Source organism: Giraffa tippelskirchi, chromosome 13 (assembly GCF_054371585.1).
Source record: "Giraffa tippelskirchi isolate mGirTip1 chromosome 13, T2T-mGirTip1v1.2.pri, whole genome shotgun sequence".
Lineage (NCBI taxonomy): Eukaryota > Metazoa > Chordata > Mammalia > Artiodactyla > Giraffidae > Giraffa > Giraffa tippelskirchi.
The window spans coordinates 97,319,126-97,337,883 of record NC_137287.1 but is presented as its reverse complement, the minus strand read 5'-3'; the positions used below and the strand labels follow the sequence as shown (position 1 = coordinate 97,337,883).

At 49.5% G+C, this 18,758-nt stretch overlaps 1 protein-coding gene and 1 long non-coding RNA gene across 3 annotated transcripts in view; both read right to left on the bottom strand.

Moving 5' to 3' along the window:
* LOC145533550 (uncharacterized) overlaps positions 1–647 on the bottom strand; it is a 29,547-nt gene extending 28,900 nt beyond the window's left edge. The window contains exons 1-2 of the long non-coding RNA XR_014074152.1: positions 593–647; positions 437–491 (exon numbers count right to left, since the gene is read on the bottom strand). This is a non-coding gene — a long non-coding RNA (uncharacterized LOC145533550). The remainder of the gene's footprint in view (positions 1–436; positions 492–592) is intronic.
* Positions 648–1,158: 511 nt separating this feature from the next.
* Positions 1,159–18,758, bottom strand: part of TAF4 (TATA-box binding protein associated factor 4) — a 60,452-nt gene continuing 42,852 nt past the window's right edge. For both annotated transcript variants that reach the window (XM_081561130.1, XM_081561132.1), the window contains 8 exons: positions 18,013–18,160; positions 17,534–17,648; positions 16,337–16,506; positions 15,907–16,037; positions 14,951–15,076; positions 14,342–14,398; positions 13,777–13,896; positions 1,159–2,644 (listed from right to left, as the gene is read on the bottom strand). In XM_081561130.1, coding sequence (XP_081417256.1) covers positions 2,477–2,644; positions 13,777–13,896; positions 14,342–14,398; positions 14,951–15,076; positions 15,907–16,037; positions 16,337–16,506; positions 17,534–17,648; positions 18,013–18,160 — 1,035 coding nt within the window. In that variant the 3' untranslated portion in view covers positions 1,159–2,476. The remainder of the gene's footprint in view (positions 2,645–13,776; positions 13,897–14,341; positions 14,399–14,950; positions 15,077–15,906; positions 16,038–16,336; positions 16,507–17,533; positions 17,649–18,012; positions 18,161–18,758) is intronic.

Below are 18,758 nucleotides of genomic sequence, written 5' to 3'. Positions count from 1 at the left end.
TTCCAGGGGATCTTCCCAACCCAGGGATCGAACCCGGGTCTCCTGCATTTCAGGCTGATTCTTTACCGTCTGAGCCACCAGGAAAGGCTCTAAAGATTCACATCTACCCTCTTTCATCGCCAGCATCACAGGTGTTATGGGCTGAACTGCCTCCCCCGCCCAAAAAGGATCATGTTGAGGGTCCCAACGCCCCAGGAGCTCAGAACGTGACCTCAGAACATGGCTGGGTCCTCACAGAGGCCATGAAAGCTCAAACGAATTGACTAGGGCAGGCCCTCACCCAAACGACTGGCATCTTACAAAAGGGAGAAATTTAATCACGGAGACAGATGTGCACAAAGAGAAAACGGCCCGGCAGGCAAAGAGCGACGCTTCCACAAGCCAAGGAGCGGCAGCACGCGCACAACCGCCAGGAGCAGGGGAGGCCCGCCCGCACCTGGGTCTCAACCTCAGCCTCCAGCGCGGAGACGACCAACCGCAGAGCTGCGTCACTGGGGAGACCAACACAACAGGGGTCAGAATGAGGCTGTAACTTGACAGAAACCCACGGATCTTGGGAGACCCAGCAAACCAGTCAAAATCAACATGAGACCTGGACACCAACTGCCATCACACAGACGAGGCCGGCAGCGGCTCTCGCGAGACGCGTGCTGGCGTGATCTCAGCGGCCGAACCCCTGGCGAAGGCCCCCTCAGGAACCACAGTGCGTCAAGGGCAACCTGTCACTCACCGCCAGACAGGGCGGGGCCTCCAGAGACCACACACCCCCGCCAAGGTGGGTCCGCGTCGGGGCTGGGGCCAGGGCTCCCACGTGTCCCCACCCCCGCCTTACCTTCCCTCTCCCAGGGGAGCCCCAGGCCTCTGCACGGACAGCAGCCCGGCGTCCACGCTGCACGAGTCCATCCGTGTCCGAGGAGGAGTGGCCCGGCAGGGAGCAAGGCCTGAACTCAGCTTCTGGCCCCTCGCACGCGACACCAGGGCTGACTCTGAAGACAGGTCCTGTCCTCGGAGGTGAGGCTATTTCTACTGGACTCGCTGGGTTTTAGACACTGACTCCTAAAAAGTGGCTCATAAAGACACACCTCAGCGGAGCCAGAGCTGAATCTCTGGCAGCAGAGTCTACAACTGGAAAACTGGGAAAAACAGGCAAAACAGATACAGATAAATTTGTTTTTAATAAAGGAGTTAATTTTCTTTCAATCCTATATAAAACAATAGCAATTAAAAACTTCATTTTCGAAAGTAAAATATTTACATATGAACAAGTAACTGTGCAAAATTTACATGAAAAAATGGAAAGACAGGGATTTCCTAAAAGACAAAATAAAAGGTGTAACAGTTTTCAGGTGTCGATAAAAAATACTGATCAGCATTCAGTTCACACGCGCGAATAAAGTCTAACATGAGAATTCACACGGAGAAAGCCAAAGTATTTACAGTCATAAAAGTACTATCAATAGACAATTTAATACAATAACCTCTGAAAATATAAAGAACCAATTAGTATATTTGTAATAAAAAAATAGGTACAAAGAAGGGGCTTTTGCTCTGGACGTCTGTAAAGTGGGCCCACAGCTTGCATACAGTCTCTTAGCAAAATAATTATAGTTACATAGCCATCTTCATGTTATGTGCCAAAAATTATGTACAATTACTGACAAAATACACCAACCATTTTTCAACACTTGATTCACACTGAGAAACAGTCTTTTGATGATTCTTCTCAACTTGGATTTTATTTCATCTAAGTTTTCACTTTTAGCTAAAAAACACAGTGCAAGTAAAATAGATTTATGCTGAAAAGGTTTTCATTTCTTTTAACTTTACAGCTTTACAAACAATAGCAAATAAAATGCATTTGTACAGATGCTGACCACACATTCAGAAGGAGCCGCATCGCCGGGGCCCCACGAAGCAGAGAGGGATGAGCCCCGAGGCACAGGCGGACGGTGGGCTGCCTGCTCCTCGAGGATCCTGAATGGAGGGGTAGGGGAGGGAGGGAGATAAATAGTCTAAAAAATCAGTTTGCTTTGCCAACTGACTAATACAAAAATAAAATAAGTGAAATGAGGTCACTGGCTGTAGACACACACCTACGCAGTAAGCTGGGTTGAACTAAACCAAATGCACAAACGATGTAGAAACCGCTATGAGGTGACAAGAGGACAGCTAGTTATTTGCTAAACGATTCCATCAGTTTTTATATATGGCTTGTTTGGCAAGAAGGCCACTCAATCAAAGATGAGTTAGGATTTAATTGTCCTGTAAGAGTACCCGCAGGCCTCTGTATTCTCTGTTACAGAAACATGTTTTCCTCCATACTGAAGAGTTGACTTAGAAACAGGAATATAAAACTGTTCCATTGTAAAGAGGTGGCTGTTTTTTAAACAATATCCCATTTGCTCATTACAAAAAGGCGTAATCTGCAAATATATAAAAAGTCCCCAGGCGTCTCTGCTAAGAGGCCGTGTCCGTGCTACTTAAGGAATGCTTTGTACAGCAACAGTGAATGGCTTGTCTCACGTTCATTTTCTAAACAAAATATGAGGTCCCTGAGGTTGACCCGCGTGATCCTTTGCCGCGTGAACTGTCTGGGGGTTCCGACGCCGGAACTGCCTGGGACCGCCGAGCCTGGGCCCGAGCCCTGGTGACGAGAAAGGAGAAGACAGCCGAATTAGTGGAGCACAGAGGTGGGCAGGGCCCTCGGCGCTGGAAAGAAGGGGAAAGGCCAGGTGCTACCCCAGGACCGCAGGTCTGGGGGCAGCGCACGGTTCCCTACAGGTGTCCCACGGAACCCGGCTATGGAGGAAGCCGGGCCTGGACAGGCTTAGGCCAACTGCTGGAGCCATGGTGCTCAGCCAGTCCCTAACAGAAGGGGTGAGAGCAGGGGGCACGGCCCCGCGCCCACCTCCAGGCCTGGTGCACTCAGGCACACACTGGAAGATGCTAACCCTGCGACTCCCCACAGAGCTCAGACTCTGGCCCCGGACACAGAAGGAAAACGTGGCGGCTCCTGCCCCAATGGGACGCAGAATGGCTCCAGGGCTCGTAGCTGGCACTGCTGGTGTCCAGGACTCAGGTGGGCTGGCACTGCACCTGCGGTGGCCATGTCACCCCCCACTTCGCCAACAAAGGCACATTCCCAAAGCCGCAAGGTCCAGGCTCGTGTGCTGGGCGGGCTGGCGGTCGGCGAGCTGGGCTGCAGGACTCTTCAGTCACCGTGTCGTCTGCGGCCTGGAGGGTGCTCCCCACTCCCTTGGGCTGACAGCAGCCTGCGCTGCTTGGCACCCAGTTTGGTCAGCCTGCGGGGGGATCTGGCCGAAGGTGTGAGCTCTGGTGCCTGATGGCTTGCAGAGCTGAGGTTCTGGGTGCCTTCCTGCTGCGTCGCCGCCCCCCTAGCAGCAGCATCCATGATTTCAGCACGTCTGTCACAGTCTCCATCCGACACTCGTGGGCACAAACCACACAACTCCCAACTGGACGGGTCTTGGTTTTCCGTTCAAAATGAACAGGAAGTGTCTGTATTCTGATGGTTAAAGTTGCTCATTTGTATTTCAAGTGCAAAACTTAAAAAGGTACTTTTACAGCGTTTTCTCAAAGTTTAAGAAGGTGGGAGCCATGAGTCCTGTGATGCTGGAGGAGGCCGCAGTGCAGTAAGCGGCCAGCAGGTGGCAGGCGAGGCATCCCATGTCTTCTGTTAATTTACGAGTTCCTTACACACACACCCCCCCCCCTTCAGAACCTTAATCACGGGTACCTCCTCCAGACAAGTCCTCTGATGACTACTTGTCCGTGTTTGAAACAACTACTTAGGTTTTCTTGCCAGTTTTCCCTGAGTCTCCGTAACAGTCCTATAGGAGCGTTTTGTGTACAAAACAAACTGTCTGGGGGAACTCGCACAGGGGGCCTCACTGCCACTCCCCCCAGAGCCCCTACAATAGTAGCAAGAGGTCCACACCCATGAGAGGGTGTCTGAGTGATGCCCTGTGTGCTAGGTGGTGAGTAACGTAGGTCAAGGTACCAAGAGCACAGACATCCCCTGGCTCACTCTGCTCCTCTTCACACCAGTGCAATTCTCAAGCTTGTCCACGCCCGAGCACAGGCAGCTGGAGGGCGCCAGGGAACCCCGGCACTTGGCTGAGGAGAGCCAAGGTCACCCCGGTATCTTCCATCATCTCCCCCAGGGTCATCCAGAACAGGGAGGGAACACAGCATCCACACAACATGAAAACACGGCCCAGACTCACAAAGACCGAGGAGGGCGGCTGTGCCCCTATGACACCAAGCAGCAGGCACAGCAGCGAGAGAGTCCTCCTCCGGCCAGAGTAGGCCGGAGGGTGCCTAAGTGCACACCAAGAAGTGAGTTGGGGGGATGCAGGGTCCTGCGGGCACCACCAGAGGACCTCAGCCCTCCTCATCAGGACAGACACCAGCTAAGACACTGGGCTCTGCACAACAGTCAGGAGAGGGCGCCATCGGACCACAAATCTTGTCAACAGCCATACCACAATATTAACATCAGCAAGTCCACCAAGAGCCACCACAAAAAGTCAGAAAATGAAATCCCACACGTATCAGGGCCAAACGCAATCTGGAAAAATAAGCAACTTCAAGACAACGCTTTCAACAAAAAAAAGTACTTACACATTTGAGGGTATGAAAATCACCGTGAATCAAAACTCAAAATATAAGGGGAAGATGGATTAAAAGCCAGAAAGAAACGAGAGTTGACAGACTCAAGAAAGAAATGAGAAAAAAAGACAAAATTGTCTTAGACACGAATATAAACTGTAAGGTGCTCAGGGGAGAAAAAACTTGAATAAAAATTCATAAGAGGCGAAGAAAAGCAGAACAAGAAAACAGAAAGGAGACAAAGAAAAAAAAATTAAAGGGCCAGGAAAACACAGGGTAAAGGAAGACACAAAAGGAGGACATGCACTGAGCCGTCAGAGCCCCTAGAGAGGGAGGCAAACGTGAGGGCAGGAGGAATATACTAAACCATAATCGGAGGAAACTTTCAAGAAATGGAAACCAAAAAACCAAACCTACATGGACAAGGCAAGTGGGCATCTGGGAAAATTAACCCATAAAATCAACTTTGACAAAGCCTCATAAAACTCAGTTTTCCAAGATAAATTAACCTGGAATCAGGCTTTCCCAAACCCATACAGTAAGCCAAAGTGAAAGCTGGTCGCACAGTGTCCAACCCCATGGACTATATGGACTTCAGCCTGCCCAGCTCCTCCATGCATGGAATTCTCCAGGCAAGAGTACTGGAGTGGGTTACCATTTCCTTCTCCAGGGGATCTTCCCGACCCAGGGATCGATCCCAGGTCTCCTACATTGTGGGCAGATTCTTTACTAACCGAGCCACTAGGGAAGCCCATATACAGTAAAAACATCACTGAAAGCAAGCATGAACCAACATTTTTATATCCAGCCTGACTGCCCTCCACATCAAGGCCACAGAAAAACCATTTCAACTTGCAACATGGCAGGGGACTCTGCACCTGAGCTTCGTGAGAACTCGGTCACAGGTCAGGGTCATCCCAATGAGAGAGAGCAGAGAATCCGCACAAGGGAGAAATAAGCGTGTATAATATAAACGCGTAGCTGGTGCAACAGCAAAACTGAGGAAGTGACCAGGAGATGACATCGTATGCCATGATGAAGTAGAAATGACGTGACAAAGCGTGAGATGGAAGGGGTCACAGGACCCAATAGGGAGGCCATGTGGCCGCCTGGGGCCAAGGAGAATGTGGACATGAGCTAAGAAGCCCAACAGGAAACACACGTGAAAACCTGAGGTAAAGACACCCAAACACTTACATACGAAAGTGACCACTAGAGCAGAGTCACACACCTTCCTAAACACAATTATCTTAATTAAGGAGCAAAGACTACACATGACACCAAAACACACAGCAACGGTAAAAAAAAAAAAAAAAAAAAAAAATCATAAGAATCTGTGACAGAGTCGGAACCCATATGTCAGCTGTATCAACACAGATGATGGGCTTAACTCACCCACGATGGAAAAACACTCGCCAGCAGGACTCAGAAGACAGGACCCTGCTGCACACTACACAGAGGTGCACCTACAGGAGGGGCCACAGGCCCAGGAGGAACAGAGGCTCCAGACCAATGGGAACAGGAGAGCAGGGGAAATAGGCCTGACTGAGGACAAGGGAGACACCGAGCCCTCTGGGCACAGATACTTTGTGATGCTAAAAATCGCAACTGACTGTGAAGATACAACATTTACGGATATGTACATATCAAATACCACAGCAACCTCCAGAAAAGCAAAACCTGCAGGAGATGCGAGGAGATGAAGACAGAGACACTGACAAGGGCAACTGTGGAGCTCCACATCCAGCACAAAACACACCAGGTGGATGAAGATAAGTGGAGACAGTCGGTATAATCCATGAGGTTCTGCCTCTGTACACCCTACGAGAGCTGATACCCTGCCCTGAGAACAAGCACCCACAGCGCATTCACGAACGCTGAGTATCCCTGCTGCCCAGCAGGTCTGCAAAACTCAACAGCATGGCAACACGAATAGGATCTTGGTCCTACACGTGTCCCAGCAAAAGGAACCACGGCTCCAGGGAGACACGGCCGACCCCACAGTTACAGCAGGAAAACGTGAGGTGAGCCTGGAACGTCTTGTGGTGTGGGAAGGTGAGAAACCTTCAGAAGGTGGCGGGTTGAGTACGAGGAGAGAGAAGCCAAGCACGAGGGGCCTGTGGTAACTGAGCAGAGCCAGGACAGGAGACCCCACTGCAACCCCCGCCGTGACAGAGGCAGGTAAGGAATGGAAGAAGTGGAGCTAGCAGATTCCAACAAAGGCCCAAGGAGAGCCCGAGGCCCTGAGCAGGGAGGAGTGACCGACTGGGAGGAACAGGGGTCGGGGGAGCACAGTCCCAGAATTCCCCACAAGACTCTCATTAAGAGGGGAAACAGATTTTCCAGCAGGGACACCTGCAAGCCCACCTGAACCACCACCTGCAGCGGGACACCCGGATGTCACCACCTCCTGAGATGATGCGGTGAGGACACAGCATGGCTGGGGTGACACTCCAGCCACGTTATACCACCTGGATTTCACCGAAAGGAAACTGACAATGCACCCAGAACAAGAGACTGTCTACCAAATAACTGATACACACTCTTCAAAGTGTCAGGTCAGGAAAGACAAGGAAGCACGGAGGGCTACAGAGACCAAACGCCAGGACAGGGTCCTGCAACATCAGTGGAGAGCAGGAACCATCAAATACAGAGGAAATGTGAAAAAGCCACATCTGACTTAAAAAATAAAAAATCCAAACTATACAAAGAACTCTAAAATCTCAATAACAAGAAAACAAACAACCCCATTTTAAAAATGGATCAAGGATCTTTAAAGGCACCTCACCAAGAAGATATGTTATAGCAAATAAGCACATGAAGGGATGCTCCGCATCGTATGTCATTAGGGAAACGCAAATGAAAGCAGAGACGCTACCACATAACTATGAGAAAGGCCAAAACCCAGAACACTGACAACATGTGTGCTGGTGCAGGTGTGGAGCAGCAGGAACACTCATTCAGTGCTGGTGGGGACGTGAAATGGTAGTCACTTGGGGAGATAGTATGGAGGTTTATAGCAAAAGTAAACATACCACACAAAATTGTGTCCCTTGGTATTTACCTGAATAAGTTCAAAACTCACATCCACACAGAAACCTGTACACAGATGTTTATAGCAGCTGTATTCATAATTGCCAAAACTCAGAAGCAACCAAGATGTCCTTTGGTTGGTGATGTTTAAGTAAAATGGGATGTATCTAGGCAATGAAATAGTCAGCACCAAAATGAAGTGTGTTATCAAGCCATGAAAAGATATGGAGGAACCTTAAATACATTCAACTACGTGAAAGATTCCAGTAAGAAAAGGTTACATTCTGTCTGGTTTCAACTCTATGACACTGGCAAGACAAAACTATGGAGTCAGTAAAAAGATCATGGGTTTCCAGGGAGTGGGGGGAGGAAGGGATGAACAGGAAGAGCATAGAGGATTTTTAGGGCAGTGAAAATACTCTGTGTGTGATGCTATAAAGGTGGATAGGTTATGATATACATTTGTCCAAACGCACAGAATGTACTACACAAGAGTGAGCCCTGATATACACTGTGGACTCTGAGTGGTGATGATGTGTCAAGGCAGATTCGTCAGCTGTAACAAATGCACCATCTGGTGGGGGTGTGGACAATGGGGGAGGCTGTGCACATGGGCGGAGGAGCAGAGGCATAGGGAAAACTGTACTTTACATTCGATTTGACTGTCAACTGAAAATTGCTCTAAAATATGAAGTTTACTTATTTAAAATTAATTCTGAAAGACAAAATCCAGTAATGTCTTGAGTTCACAGTATCACAGCACTACTTCACATCAGGAAGTTGAGTAAGGGGTACATGGAAACTCGACTCTTTATGTAACTTTTCTGCAAGTCCAAAATTGGCTCATAATAAAAGTTCTTAAGACACCCTAAGGATATAGTCCTAAACTAAAAAAAGAAAAAAATTAAGCCTTATCTCTGATGAAGAAAAGCACTTGAAGGACTTTAAGCTCCAGATTTTGTGTTCGTTATCACGCACAAAACTCACCTATCCCAAAAGTCCAAAATCAGGCACACCAGCAATACACGGAGCCACGCCCCCTGGGCCTTCAGTGACGGGTCTCCACTGTCCTCGAAGTGCTCTATCCCCCACCAACTCCACTCTCCTCGCCACACCCACACCCTCCCCGCCAGTCTGGAAATACTCTATTTTGTACATAGTTCAATGCCTAAGACAGAACTTGAGCAACATGCCCTTCCCCTAGGCCCTCCCCTCCCAGCACAGGGACCCCAGCGGCCAGAGTGGTGGTGGGATTGGTTACATTGAGCAAAAACAAAAGAGAACCAAATATTCTGAGAAGAATAGGAACTTGATGTCTCACTGCCTGTGAAGGGACTCCTAAGGAAGGAAGGGAAGGAGCCTGGAAGAAGCCCTGAGGTCCTAGACTAGAATTTCAGGATCCACTGGAACACGTAGGGTCATCCTAGATACAGAGAGGCGCACACACGCACACAACTGTGCACAGACACACGCTCCAGTCTCTGACTGCTGGGGCCTCCGGGGCCTGGGGCAGGGACCCCGTGGTGACCAGCATGCAGAGTGCTCAGATACTGGTCTCTAAACATCACCCTCCACTGCAGGGAAGCTCCCAGGTGCCACACGGGGGAGGGCAGGGGAGGCACAGTCACCCGGACACCTCTCACGCTTACAGGATGAGGGCAACGTTTCAAAAGGATATAGAACCAGCTTGAAGAAGCTTCCACTGATCAATCTAGAAACAACGAGAGCATTGATTACACCCCCTGAACACAGCAGGATCCATGTGTCCACACACGGTGATGAGTGGATGGATGGATGGAGGAGGATGGGAGGGAGGCTCTTCTTCACAGCAGAAGGCAACCAGTAAATGTGGGGGCATGATGGACACAGAGCGCCACATCCTGGCCCCTACCCTGGAGGTCCTGACACAGCGGGAGCCATGTGTGGGTGCTGAGCCAGGGGAGGGGTGACAGGGACAGAGCAGTGCATGACCCTGGACCCCTCCTCACACAACACTAATAAACACCAAGGGACTAGGCAACTACACAGTGGGGAAGGCTGCTTTCTTAACCAAGCATTCAGTCAGGTAATCAAGGCTAAGGTCACCAGCGGCAAGAAGTCAATACTGTTGGCCTAATGACATCGAGGATCGCCCTACAGAATAAGAAGCCTGTCCTCTCTAACACTGTCAGGAATGGAGGCATCAGGCAGAGGCTCACACCACGTGCCAGCTGGACACTGTACATGCCCTGGATAGGTGGTGAAGTGCAAGCAGGTCTGAGGACCCTGGGCCATCAGGGTGTGATGTTCTGATTGCGGGGGTGGGGGTGGGAGTGCAGTAGTAACGTAAGAGAATGTCCAACATCATCAGCATTTAGGGGTGATGGGATATCCATTGGGAAAAGATTTTATACACATCATGTATAATACACAAGTGCACAGGCACACTGCGTGTGTAAAGAGAAGAGGTGATGAAATAGAGGTGCTAAGTGTTCAGAACCGAGAATCTGGATATGGAGATTCTCATACTGTTCTTTTAACTTTTCTAAAGGTTTGAAACTATTATAAATTAAAAGAAAACATGTTGAAAAATGTTAATCAATACATTCTGGAAAGATGGTGCCAGTGGCATCAGAGGTTTTTAATCTTCCCAAAGGCCAAAGAAAACCCAGAGCAGCTAGGAAGCAAAACCAAAAGCCAGCAGGCAACACATAGAACAAAACCAGCGGAGATGAGCTGCAAGCAGCCACAAGCCTGGAGACTACCTCAAAACTATGCGCGAGAAGTTGCCGGGCACCTTTGAGGTCTCAAACCCTCGGGGTCTTCACCAAGAAGAGGGGCAGGTTCACCTGAGAGCAGCCACTAGACCGGGCTGGTACTCTGACTGTGGCCTTGCCACCAAGAGCTCTGCCAGCCAGGGGCCCACACAGAGGAGACTCTGTGAGGAGTGAAACTGAAGCTGAGCAGGACAGGACAGAGGAGACAAAAAGGTCCAGCTAAGAGTCGAGAGGGGCAGAGCCAAGAATCACAGACAGCACATCTGTCACCATGTGGAAGCTATGGAAGAGGAGCTCAGTGAAGCCAGCAAATCTTCAAACTGCCTCCTCCTGAAGGTTTAAGACCACACAGTTCACACAAAAGTGAACCACGAAAAGGCTGAACCCCAGACAAGCTGCCCTAAGGAAAAATGAGAATAAGGAGCAGAACACCACCCAGAGAGATAATGGAAAACACCAGAAACACAATCAAGAAGAGATCAAAACTATCATGTCCAAACAGAGACACTGAGAAAATGATAAAATGCATGAAAGAACATAAATCAGAATTAGCAAAACTTGGAAATAAGCTGACAAAGTCAAGGAAAAATTAGAAACAAAAGAGAATTTCAGTTGAGAAATGAAGACTACACTAAAAAAGAACACAAGAGCAAATAAAACAAATAAGACACTAAGGAAGAAAGAAGACAGTGAGAAGAATAAAAAGCATAAAACTTTTTAAAAGAGAGATTAAAAGGACCTAAGAGAAAAGGCAAATGCTGACGGCAGATATGAAAGATACAACATATGAATAACAGGAATCTCTGAAGAGGAAAACAAAAACAAAAAAAGCATTCAAGAAAATGTTCCCAAATACAAAAACGTTCAAACTGCATGTTGAACGAACACAACCTCTCCCCAAGAACCTATTCCCCAAGAACCGATTCCAAGTAAAATGCTTGGCTTTGAGGGAAAAGAATTCTGTAGGCAACTTCAGGCAGAAAAAACATACGAAACACAAGAGAAATAAAATCAGACAGTCATCAGACAGATAGCAAACCTTTTACAACAGGGGAAAATATCTAATGTAACTACTTACTCAAGGAAGAGTCTCAAACAAAGAAAATGTGAGCCAAGGATTTTTTAGCTATCAAAATTGTCGTCGACATGCACAAATTTGGGGAACTCAGCCCCCAGGAAACATCCCAAAAGAATCCAACAGAGAATAAGATTTGGAAAATCAAATGACTAAACAGACATCCACACAGACTAGTCAGTTATTAGCCATCAAGTTACTTATGGAACTAAGATTACCATGAAACAGCCGTGTGACATAACCAAAACACACGCGAGTGACAGTTCTTGCAGGAGTACAGCCCGCCCCACGTCCTCACTCCAAGGCTCCAGCCAAGATGCCACGGCCTTTCCTCAGAGTAAGGATCAAACCCTATGCAATACCCACCCTGACCTCACAGGGAAAGCAAATGTGCTGACTGGGCCCCACTGGGTGGGATTCCCACAGACCCTACTGGACACCAAAGCAAGACACAAAACACACATGTTCAAGATGAGCAGCCGGTTGCTGAACTTAAAAACAAGCATTGACACTCTTCAGAGGATGATGATATGTCATTCACAACGTCCAGCATACAAGTGACAATGACTAGACATGCAGAGAGACAAGAAGCTGTTACCACAATTGCGGAGAAGAGCAGTCAACAGACCCAGATGCTGGATTTGACAAACCATCAGAGTAGCCTTTACAAAGAGGTTCCAAGAATGATGGGAAAATCTGGCCTCAATAAGGAGCAGACAGGGAAATCTCAGCAAAGAATTAGCAATGATTTAAAAAAAAAAAAAAAAAAGACCTAGGCAGAAATCCCAGAGCTGCAAATATGTCAACAAAGGAAAACTTCACTGGACAGGCAAGATGACAGAGAATCTGAAGATAGATCAGTGGAGATTATCCAGTCTCAAAGAGAAGAAAGTGATTACAGAAGAAACAGGTACAGACTCAGAGACCCAAAGGGCAATATCAAGAGAGCTAACAGAAGTATACCTGGGAAACCCCACAGGAAAAGACTGAAACAGAGAAAGGTTTGAGGAAGTAAAGGCCAAAGTGCTGCAAATTTGAGGAGAAACAGTGACCTACAGACCCAAGAAGCTCAGAGAAGCCCCAGCAGAGGTCAAGAGAACCAAGTCTAAACAAACAAAGACAACAAACTTCTAAGAAGCAAGACAGTCATCTTGAAACTCATGACCAACAGGAAACATGGATCGAAATCACAGTGGAACCCTGAATACTATGCAACAACTTCTTTCAGGATGCAGATGGTCACACGTTCATGGCTGTGTTCAGGTCTAAGAAAGAATAAGAGCTCTGTAATTCTGCAAAGCACATTGGGACACCTCCCATGTTCTCTGTGAGCTGGAGCAAGACAATACGACTAAATGAGAATAGAAGCTCCCTCGGAAAAGAGAGCAAGACCAGCACTAAGACAGGCCTTGGGGGATAGGGAAAATGTAAAGGCAGCTAAAATTCTCAGGATCGTTTATCCCTATTCATCTGTCATTCTATTTAATTTAGTTATACGTATCTGGATTTGCTTGGCCTATTCAAGGTGAGAGAAATTAACTTTAAAAAAAACAGAGCTGAAAGAAAAAAACTGTGACTATTCAGGGAAAATTTCATTCAAAATTTTAAGGAGGAAATTCAACCACTTTAAAGTAAACAAAAGCTGAAAGATCCCATCACCAAGCAGATTGCACTACCAGCAACACCAAATGCTGTCCTTCAAGCCAAAGAGAAATACTGCCAATGGAAACCTGGAACTTGGGGAAGGAACACAAAACATCAGAAATGGCAACAGCAGGTAAATATAAAAGACAATGTTCTCTTTCTTCCTGAGATTCACAACTGGCAGTTTAAAGAAAAAATCATGATACTTTAAAGGAGGATTTGTAATTATATATAAAGATACAAGAGCAAACAAAACAGGAAACTAACAAAATGTGGACAAACAGAACCAGGCCACAGCTTTCCTTCGTGCTGGGATCTGGGCTCACCTCACATCCACACCCAATGAGGACAGTCACCTCAAGGAAGGTCACTCTGCTGATTGAATGTCTCCCATGGTCTCCAAAGTCAGCCTAAACCTCATTGTGTAAGCTACAGAGATCAAACCTCCTCCTACAAAGGGATGGCTCAAGTGACATCCACAAATAGGTTGATTTGAATATAAAGCATTGAATGTAAAACGTATTCTGAGGGCAGTGAGACAACATGTGAATGGTGCGAAAGCCCAACTCCCTGGAGGGTGAGCGGGAGGCTGACGCCCGAGGCCCTCCAGCCCACGTCCCTGCATCCAAGTGGTACCTCTGGTCCCGATCCCGGTCCCGGAGAGTCCACTTTCCTCTTTTTCCGGGGCCCAATGGCGGCTAGTGCTGTGAGGTTGGCATCTCGCTGCCTCATCTGTGCCAGTTCTTGTTGCTGCATCTTTGTTTTGAAAAGCAAACAGAGACTGTCATTTCGTGTACCTTTTTTTTTCCTACTACAAAAGTAATACACAGACACCAAAGGGTTTTCCAAATTTTTCTAAATTAAACTTTTAGTTTGACTTTTTTTTTAAACAGTAAGCATATTTTACAATCATAAAAGTAGTAAAGCAATAATAAAAAAATCTTTAAAAAGCTCAGAAAACAAGAGCAAATTTTGAGAGTATGGAGATCGGATGCCCCGAATGAGAAACTACCATGAAATGTTAAAGCAGGACACAAACGGTTTGCACAGGCAAACACCTGGAGAGGTGTTAGTCGCTACGTGGAGGCCCGCTGCAGGTATGCTATCACTTCCTCAGCCCCTCTCTCACCCATCAGCGCTCAGGCTGAATACAACACACTTTCCAGTGTGCCATGCAGGTTCTTGGACTAGAAAAGCTTACCTCCTTTGCCTTCTGTTTCAACCTTAATTGTTCTGGATCTTCTTGTCTGGATCGAGACTATTTTTTCAAACAGGTAAAAAAGAAAAACAAGTTATGACCTAAACATTTCTCATCCGACAAACATGTTACCTTATTTGTGACATAACAAAATCTAAGTCTTACAACAGAAAACATCAAGTTTTTTAAATGCTTCTAGCAAAAAGATGAAAATTTACCATCACAAAAAACAAACATTATTTTTGAGAAAATCAATACCACTTGGACAGAACCATGGTGTGGCCTGTGGCAGGTCTGCCAGCTGCAGAATCTGATGTGACATGACATGAGGATGGTGGGTGCGGGCAGCCCACAGGGCTCCGTTCAGCTAGGGGACCTGCCCACACACTGAGTGACCACTGCTGTTCGAAGGCTCCCTGCCCCATGCACTGTGTCATAAGGTCACTCTCAAACACCGCTCAGGCTCCCAGACACCCCAAGCACAGGTATGAGCGCTTGGGCTCCTGGACACCCCAAATGTGTGTGTGAGCACTCCGGCTCCCGGACACCCCGAGCGTGTGGGTGAGCACTCAGGATGAAGGTGGGAAAACTGAGTGAGCCACAAGTACTTGCCTTTGCTGCCCGCATTAAGATCTCTCTTTCCTGTTCGTCTTTTCTCTGTTTTTCAATTTGATCAAGCTGTTCAAAAAATTTGAGCTGAGCCCGGACATCACTTGCCTGTTCGTATCTGTCATCATCCTACAAAAAAGTGAAAACACTCTTTGTCATAAACTTGGGAGCCCAGCCAGACAGTCTGCGTACTGCTTCCGGCCTCCCTCGGCCCAATCCCCAGGCTGGTGTGCAGACTCCAATGCCCCACTTCACCCCCCAGCTCCACATATGATAAGTGCTCTGGACGCTCACATGCCATCGCAGGTGAGTCTCCTTGGGGCTCAAGGGGAAGTTTCCATTTTACACACTTTGGCATCACTTGTTTTTTTTGGGTTTTTTTTGGTGCCGAAATCCAGGACCGAACATCACTTGATTTTATTTTTAAGTGACTACTAAAATTTTTATAGTAACATAAAAAAAAAAATTTAAAGCAAATGGCTACATGCTTTTATTCCAAACGCTGCTCTGAAGGCAGTGCCTGGTAGGGCTCGGCAGGCACCTGGCCACTCCACGTTGGCCGGAAAGTGGCCCTCCACAGAACAAAACGGAGCACTGCTCTGAGTCACAGGTGGGCGGGACCCCTCGGGTCTGCAAGGGACAGCTCAGGCCTCAGATGCAAGAACCCCGGGTGAGTGGGGAGAATGAGTGGAAGGAAGACTCCACCCACTCCAGAGCTGAAGAGGCCCCTGCCTGGACCAGCAGATCGGCTCTCTAACCCAGAGGCCAGGCCCCCTCGGGATCCTCCTCCACAGCCAGGTGGATGGCACCCAAGGGTGCCATGGGGCTGAAAGCAGTAACCTCTTCCCCAAATCCAGTTCTGGGAAAACTCGAAACAGGCTGGACACTTGGCTGCCTACCTCTGCACCCTCCCCTGGGGAGGGACAACAGGGAGTGTCCCCCAGGGAAACGGCAGTTACCTTGTAAGAGAAGTTCTTCTGCTGGGCCGTCTCCGATATCTTCTCCACCAGGTTCTGCAGCCTCTGCTGCGTGGCATGTGACACATAACTCACCACATCTGGGTGTAACTCCGTGATGCCATGTTTCTTCCCTGGGGACAGGCAGCACTTTACCATCACTGGAGCTCTGTTCTTCCCTTCACTGTCTTCCTCTTATCCACTGGTTATGGCTTTGTGCAACCAGAGGGCACCCCAGGCAGCCCCGCAGGGGAGGGGGATTACACCTGCTTCCCTGAGACCACCACTGTCAACCCCATGGAAAGCACAGCCCTGGCAAAACAGATGACCAGGAACAAGGTGCATCCCCCCAGCCCAGGACAGCTCCACACTGAGCACGCAGTTGTGACCCACGCCAAGCCCACATGTGGGGCCCAACATCCCAGGGCTGTACCTATTTCTAATATCCTTCTCTGCAGAGGTGCCGGGAGTAGGAAGGTCTCATCTTTGCAGGACCGTGTCAGGGTGCCCACCAATTCGGAGTTTGTGGCCAATATCCTCGCGCTTTCTTCTGATAGGTTCACTCCAGCCATGGATGCTACGTCATTGATGTCATCATCGTCCCTTCAGGAAACAAGAGGCGGCGACTCTAACTCAATGAGGGTTAGAACTCTGACCCTCGAGCACTGCTTTCTAACCACTGAAAAGGCACTAACTTATCCTGCATCCTCCTGACCCCCACGTGGAACCAGCAGCCTCCCGAAGTGCCTGGTCACTGTGGAAGAACCGGTTCTAGACAAGACCCGAGGCGCTGGGCAAGCTGCTGCCATTGTGTGTCACTGGTCCCAGGCCCCCAGGGCAGGCGGACAGCCCCAGCCATGGCTTTCCCAGAGCTGTCACCTGAGTGTTCAGCTGGGACCCAACCCCACCAGGCCCGTCTGGGTGACTTGCTCTGCATATCTGGCTCCCTCACCTGCAGGAGGAAGAATGGCCTCTGGGAGCCCTCGCTCCTTTCCTCCCTGACCCGCCAGTGGACGTGTCTCCCACCTCCACAACCTCCTTCACCCTCATGAGCATCCTGTCCACCCTGCCCGGCCCACACCTCCTCTCCCTGCCTGGAGCCCGGCTCTGATGTGGGCCCTGAAGGCTCCCAGTGCTGCCAACACCAGGCCTGCTCCCTAACCATTTTGGGGCCTGAGCGTCTGGGAAGGGAAGGACCAACGGGCCCCCAACATGTGCACACTTCACTACCACTGGACTGAAACCAGAGATACTGCAGCCATTCCTAGGGCCACACTCAGACCAGCTGCCTGTCAAGAGACCAGAGCACAGCACCTCTAAAGGCTCTGAAACTGATGGGAGGACACGGGATGCGTCGTCCTCTATGAGGACCATGATGCACTCAGAAGGCTGAGCGGTCATATCTCAGAAACAAACCTCCTTCTGGCTTGCACAGTCAGCTGGCTTGCCTTCCCACCCTGTGTCTGCAGCGAACCTCCCTGAGTCACTTAGTGGGAAAACACACACACAGAGATCAGAGCTGAGCATGGAGGGGACGCAGCATCAAAAGGTGCCATGGAGCAGCTGCTCCTGGGCACGGGCAGGCACCCATGTGGCCTTCCCTCTGGCGCCTCTTGTGCACACTTCTTACCGAAACGAGCCTCCCCCGGGCTCCTTGAGTTTATTTTTCTGTGCAGCAGCAGCTTGTGCGGAGACAGTAGAAAGAGCTTTGGTTCCAGGTAACACAGCAGGTTTCACCACAGGGACTGCAAAGCAAGAGAGAAGGATGTGCCCCCTGCACAGACTCGCGCCAGGGCTGGGTGGGCCGAGGGAGGCCGTTACCCCCAACCTGCCACGAGGAAGCTTCCTAAACTGTAAGAAGCACCACATTATTAACTCTAAACTAGAGTAAAAGTGCAGGCAGCCTCTCTCAAGCACTTATCTTCCTGCACTTCATCAAACTTTCTGAGGTGTAGGAATGAGTGCTGGTAAGGAATCCAGTCCTCTAAAAACCCTGCTGCCAGGGTGGGGACTGAGACTAACGGCACTGAAGGGCACGGGTGAAGCAGCCAAGCTTGAGCTGTGAGTCCCACGACGATGAGGACCAGGCGGATAGGGTCAGGCACTCACCTGGCTGCAGCTGGTTCAGCTGGATCTGCTGGGGCGTGGTGAGCACGATGCGGTTGTGGGGCTGCCGGAGCGCGACCATAGGCGTCTGCGTCAGTGTCACCTGCGGTGGCCGGATCAGTGCTCCAGGCTTGGGTGGCGGCTGGATCACCTGGGGAGAGCCCGCGAGGCGCGTGAGCACACACCCCCATCCCCAAGGGGGCTGCCGGCACCCGTCCTCAGCCCGGGGTCCCGGCTGTCCCAAAGGACCAGGCAGGTTGGATGGTGCCCCATGCCCAGCGCCTCCAACCTCGAGCTCCTGAAGCAGACCTGCACATGGGGCCCTGAGGTCAGCGCCCGGGGGACAGGGTCCGCAGAGCTCCTGAACCAGCAGGAACAAGCAGCTTCTCCCCAGATACCAGCACGGGTACCAGGGCCACCTCAGACCCACCACAGCCTCAGGCCAGATGCTCAAAACCCAGCTTCTGAGTTTTACAACAGTCATCTGGGGGCTTGCCCTGTGCTACAGGCACTCGAGGAGGGGCCGGGGGGGTGCCCTGGCCCATGTTATCTCTGCAACAAATCCTGTGGAAATTCACGCCATCCGGGAGAACAGATGAACGATGGCCCCCAGAGGTTCAGGCCACCTTTTGGCACAAGCTCAGGGAAAAGCCTCAGGGTTTCCCATCCCCACAGGCTTCAAGGACAGCAGGTGATGATCGCGGTGCCTGACTCTGCTGAGTCTAATCTTTCTGCTGCAATGAAGCAGG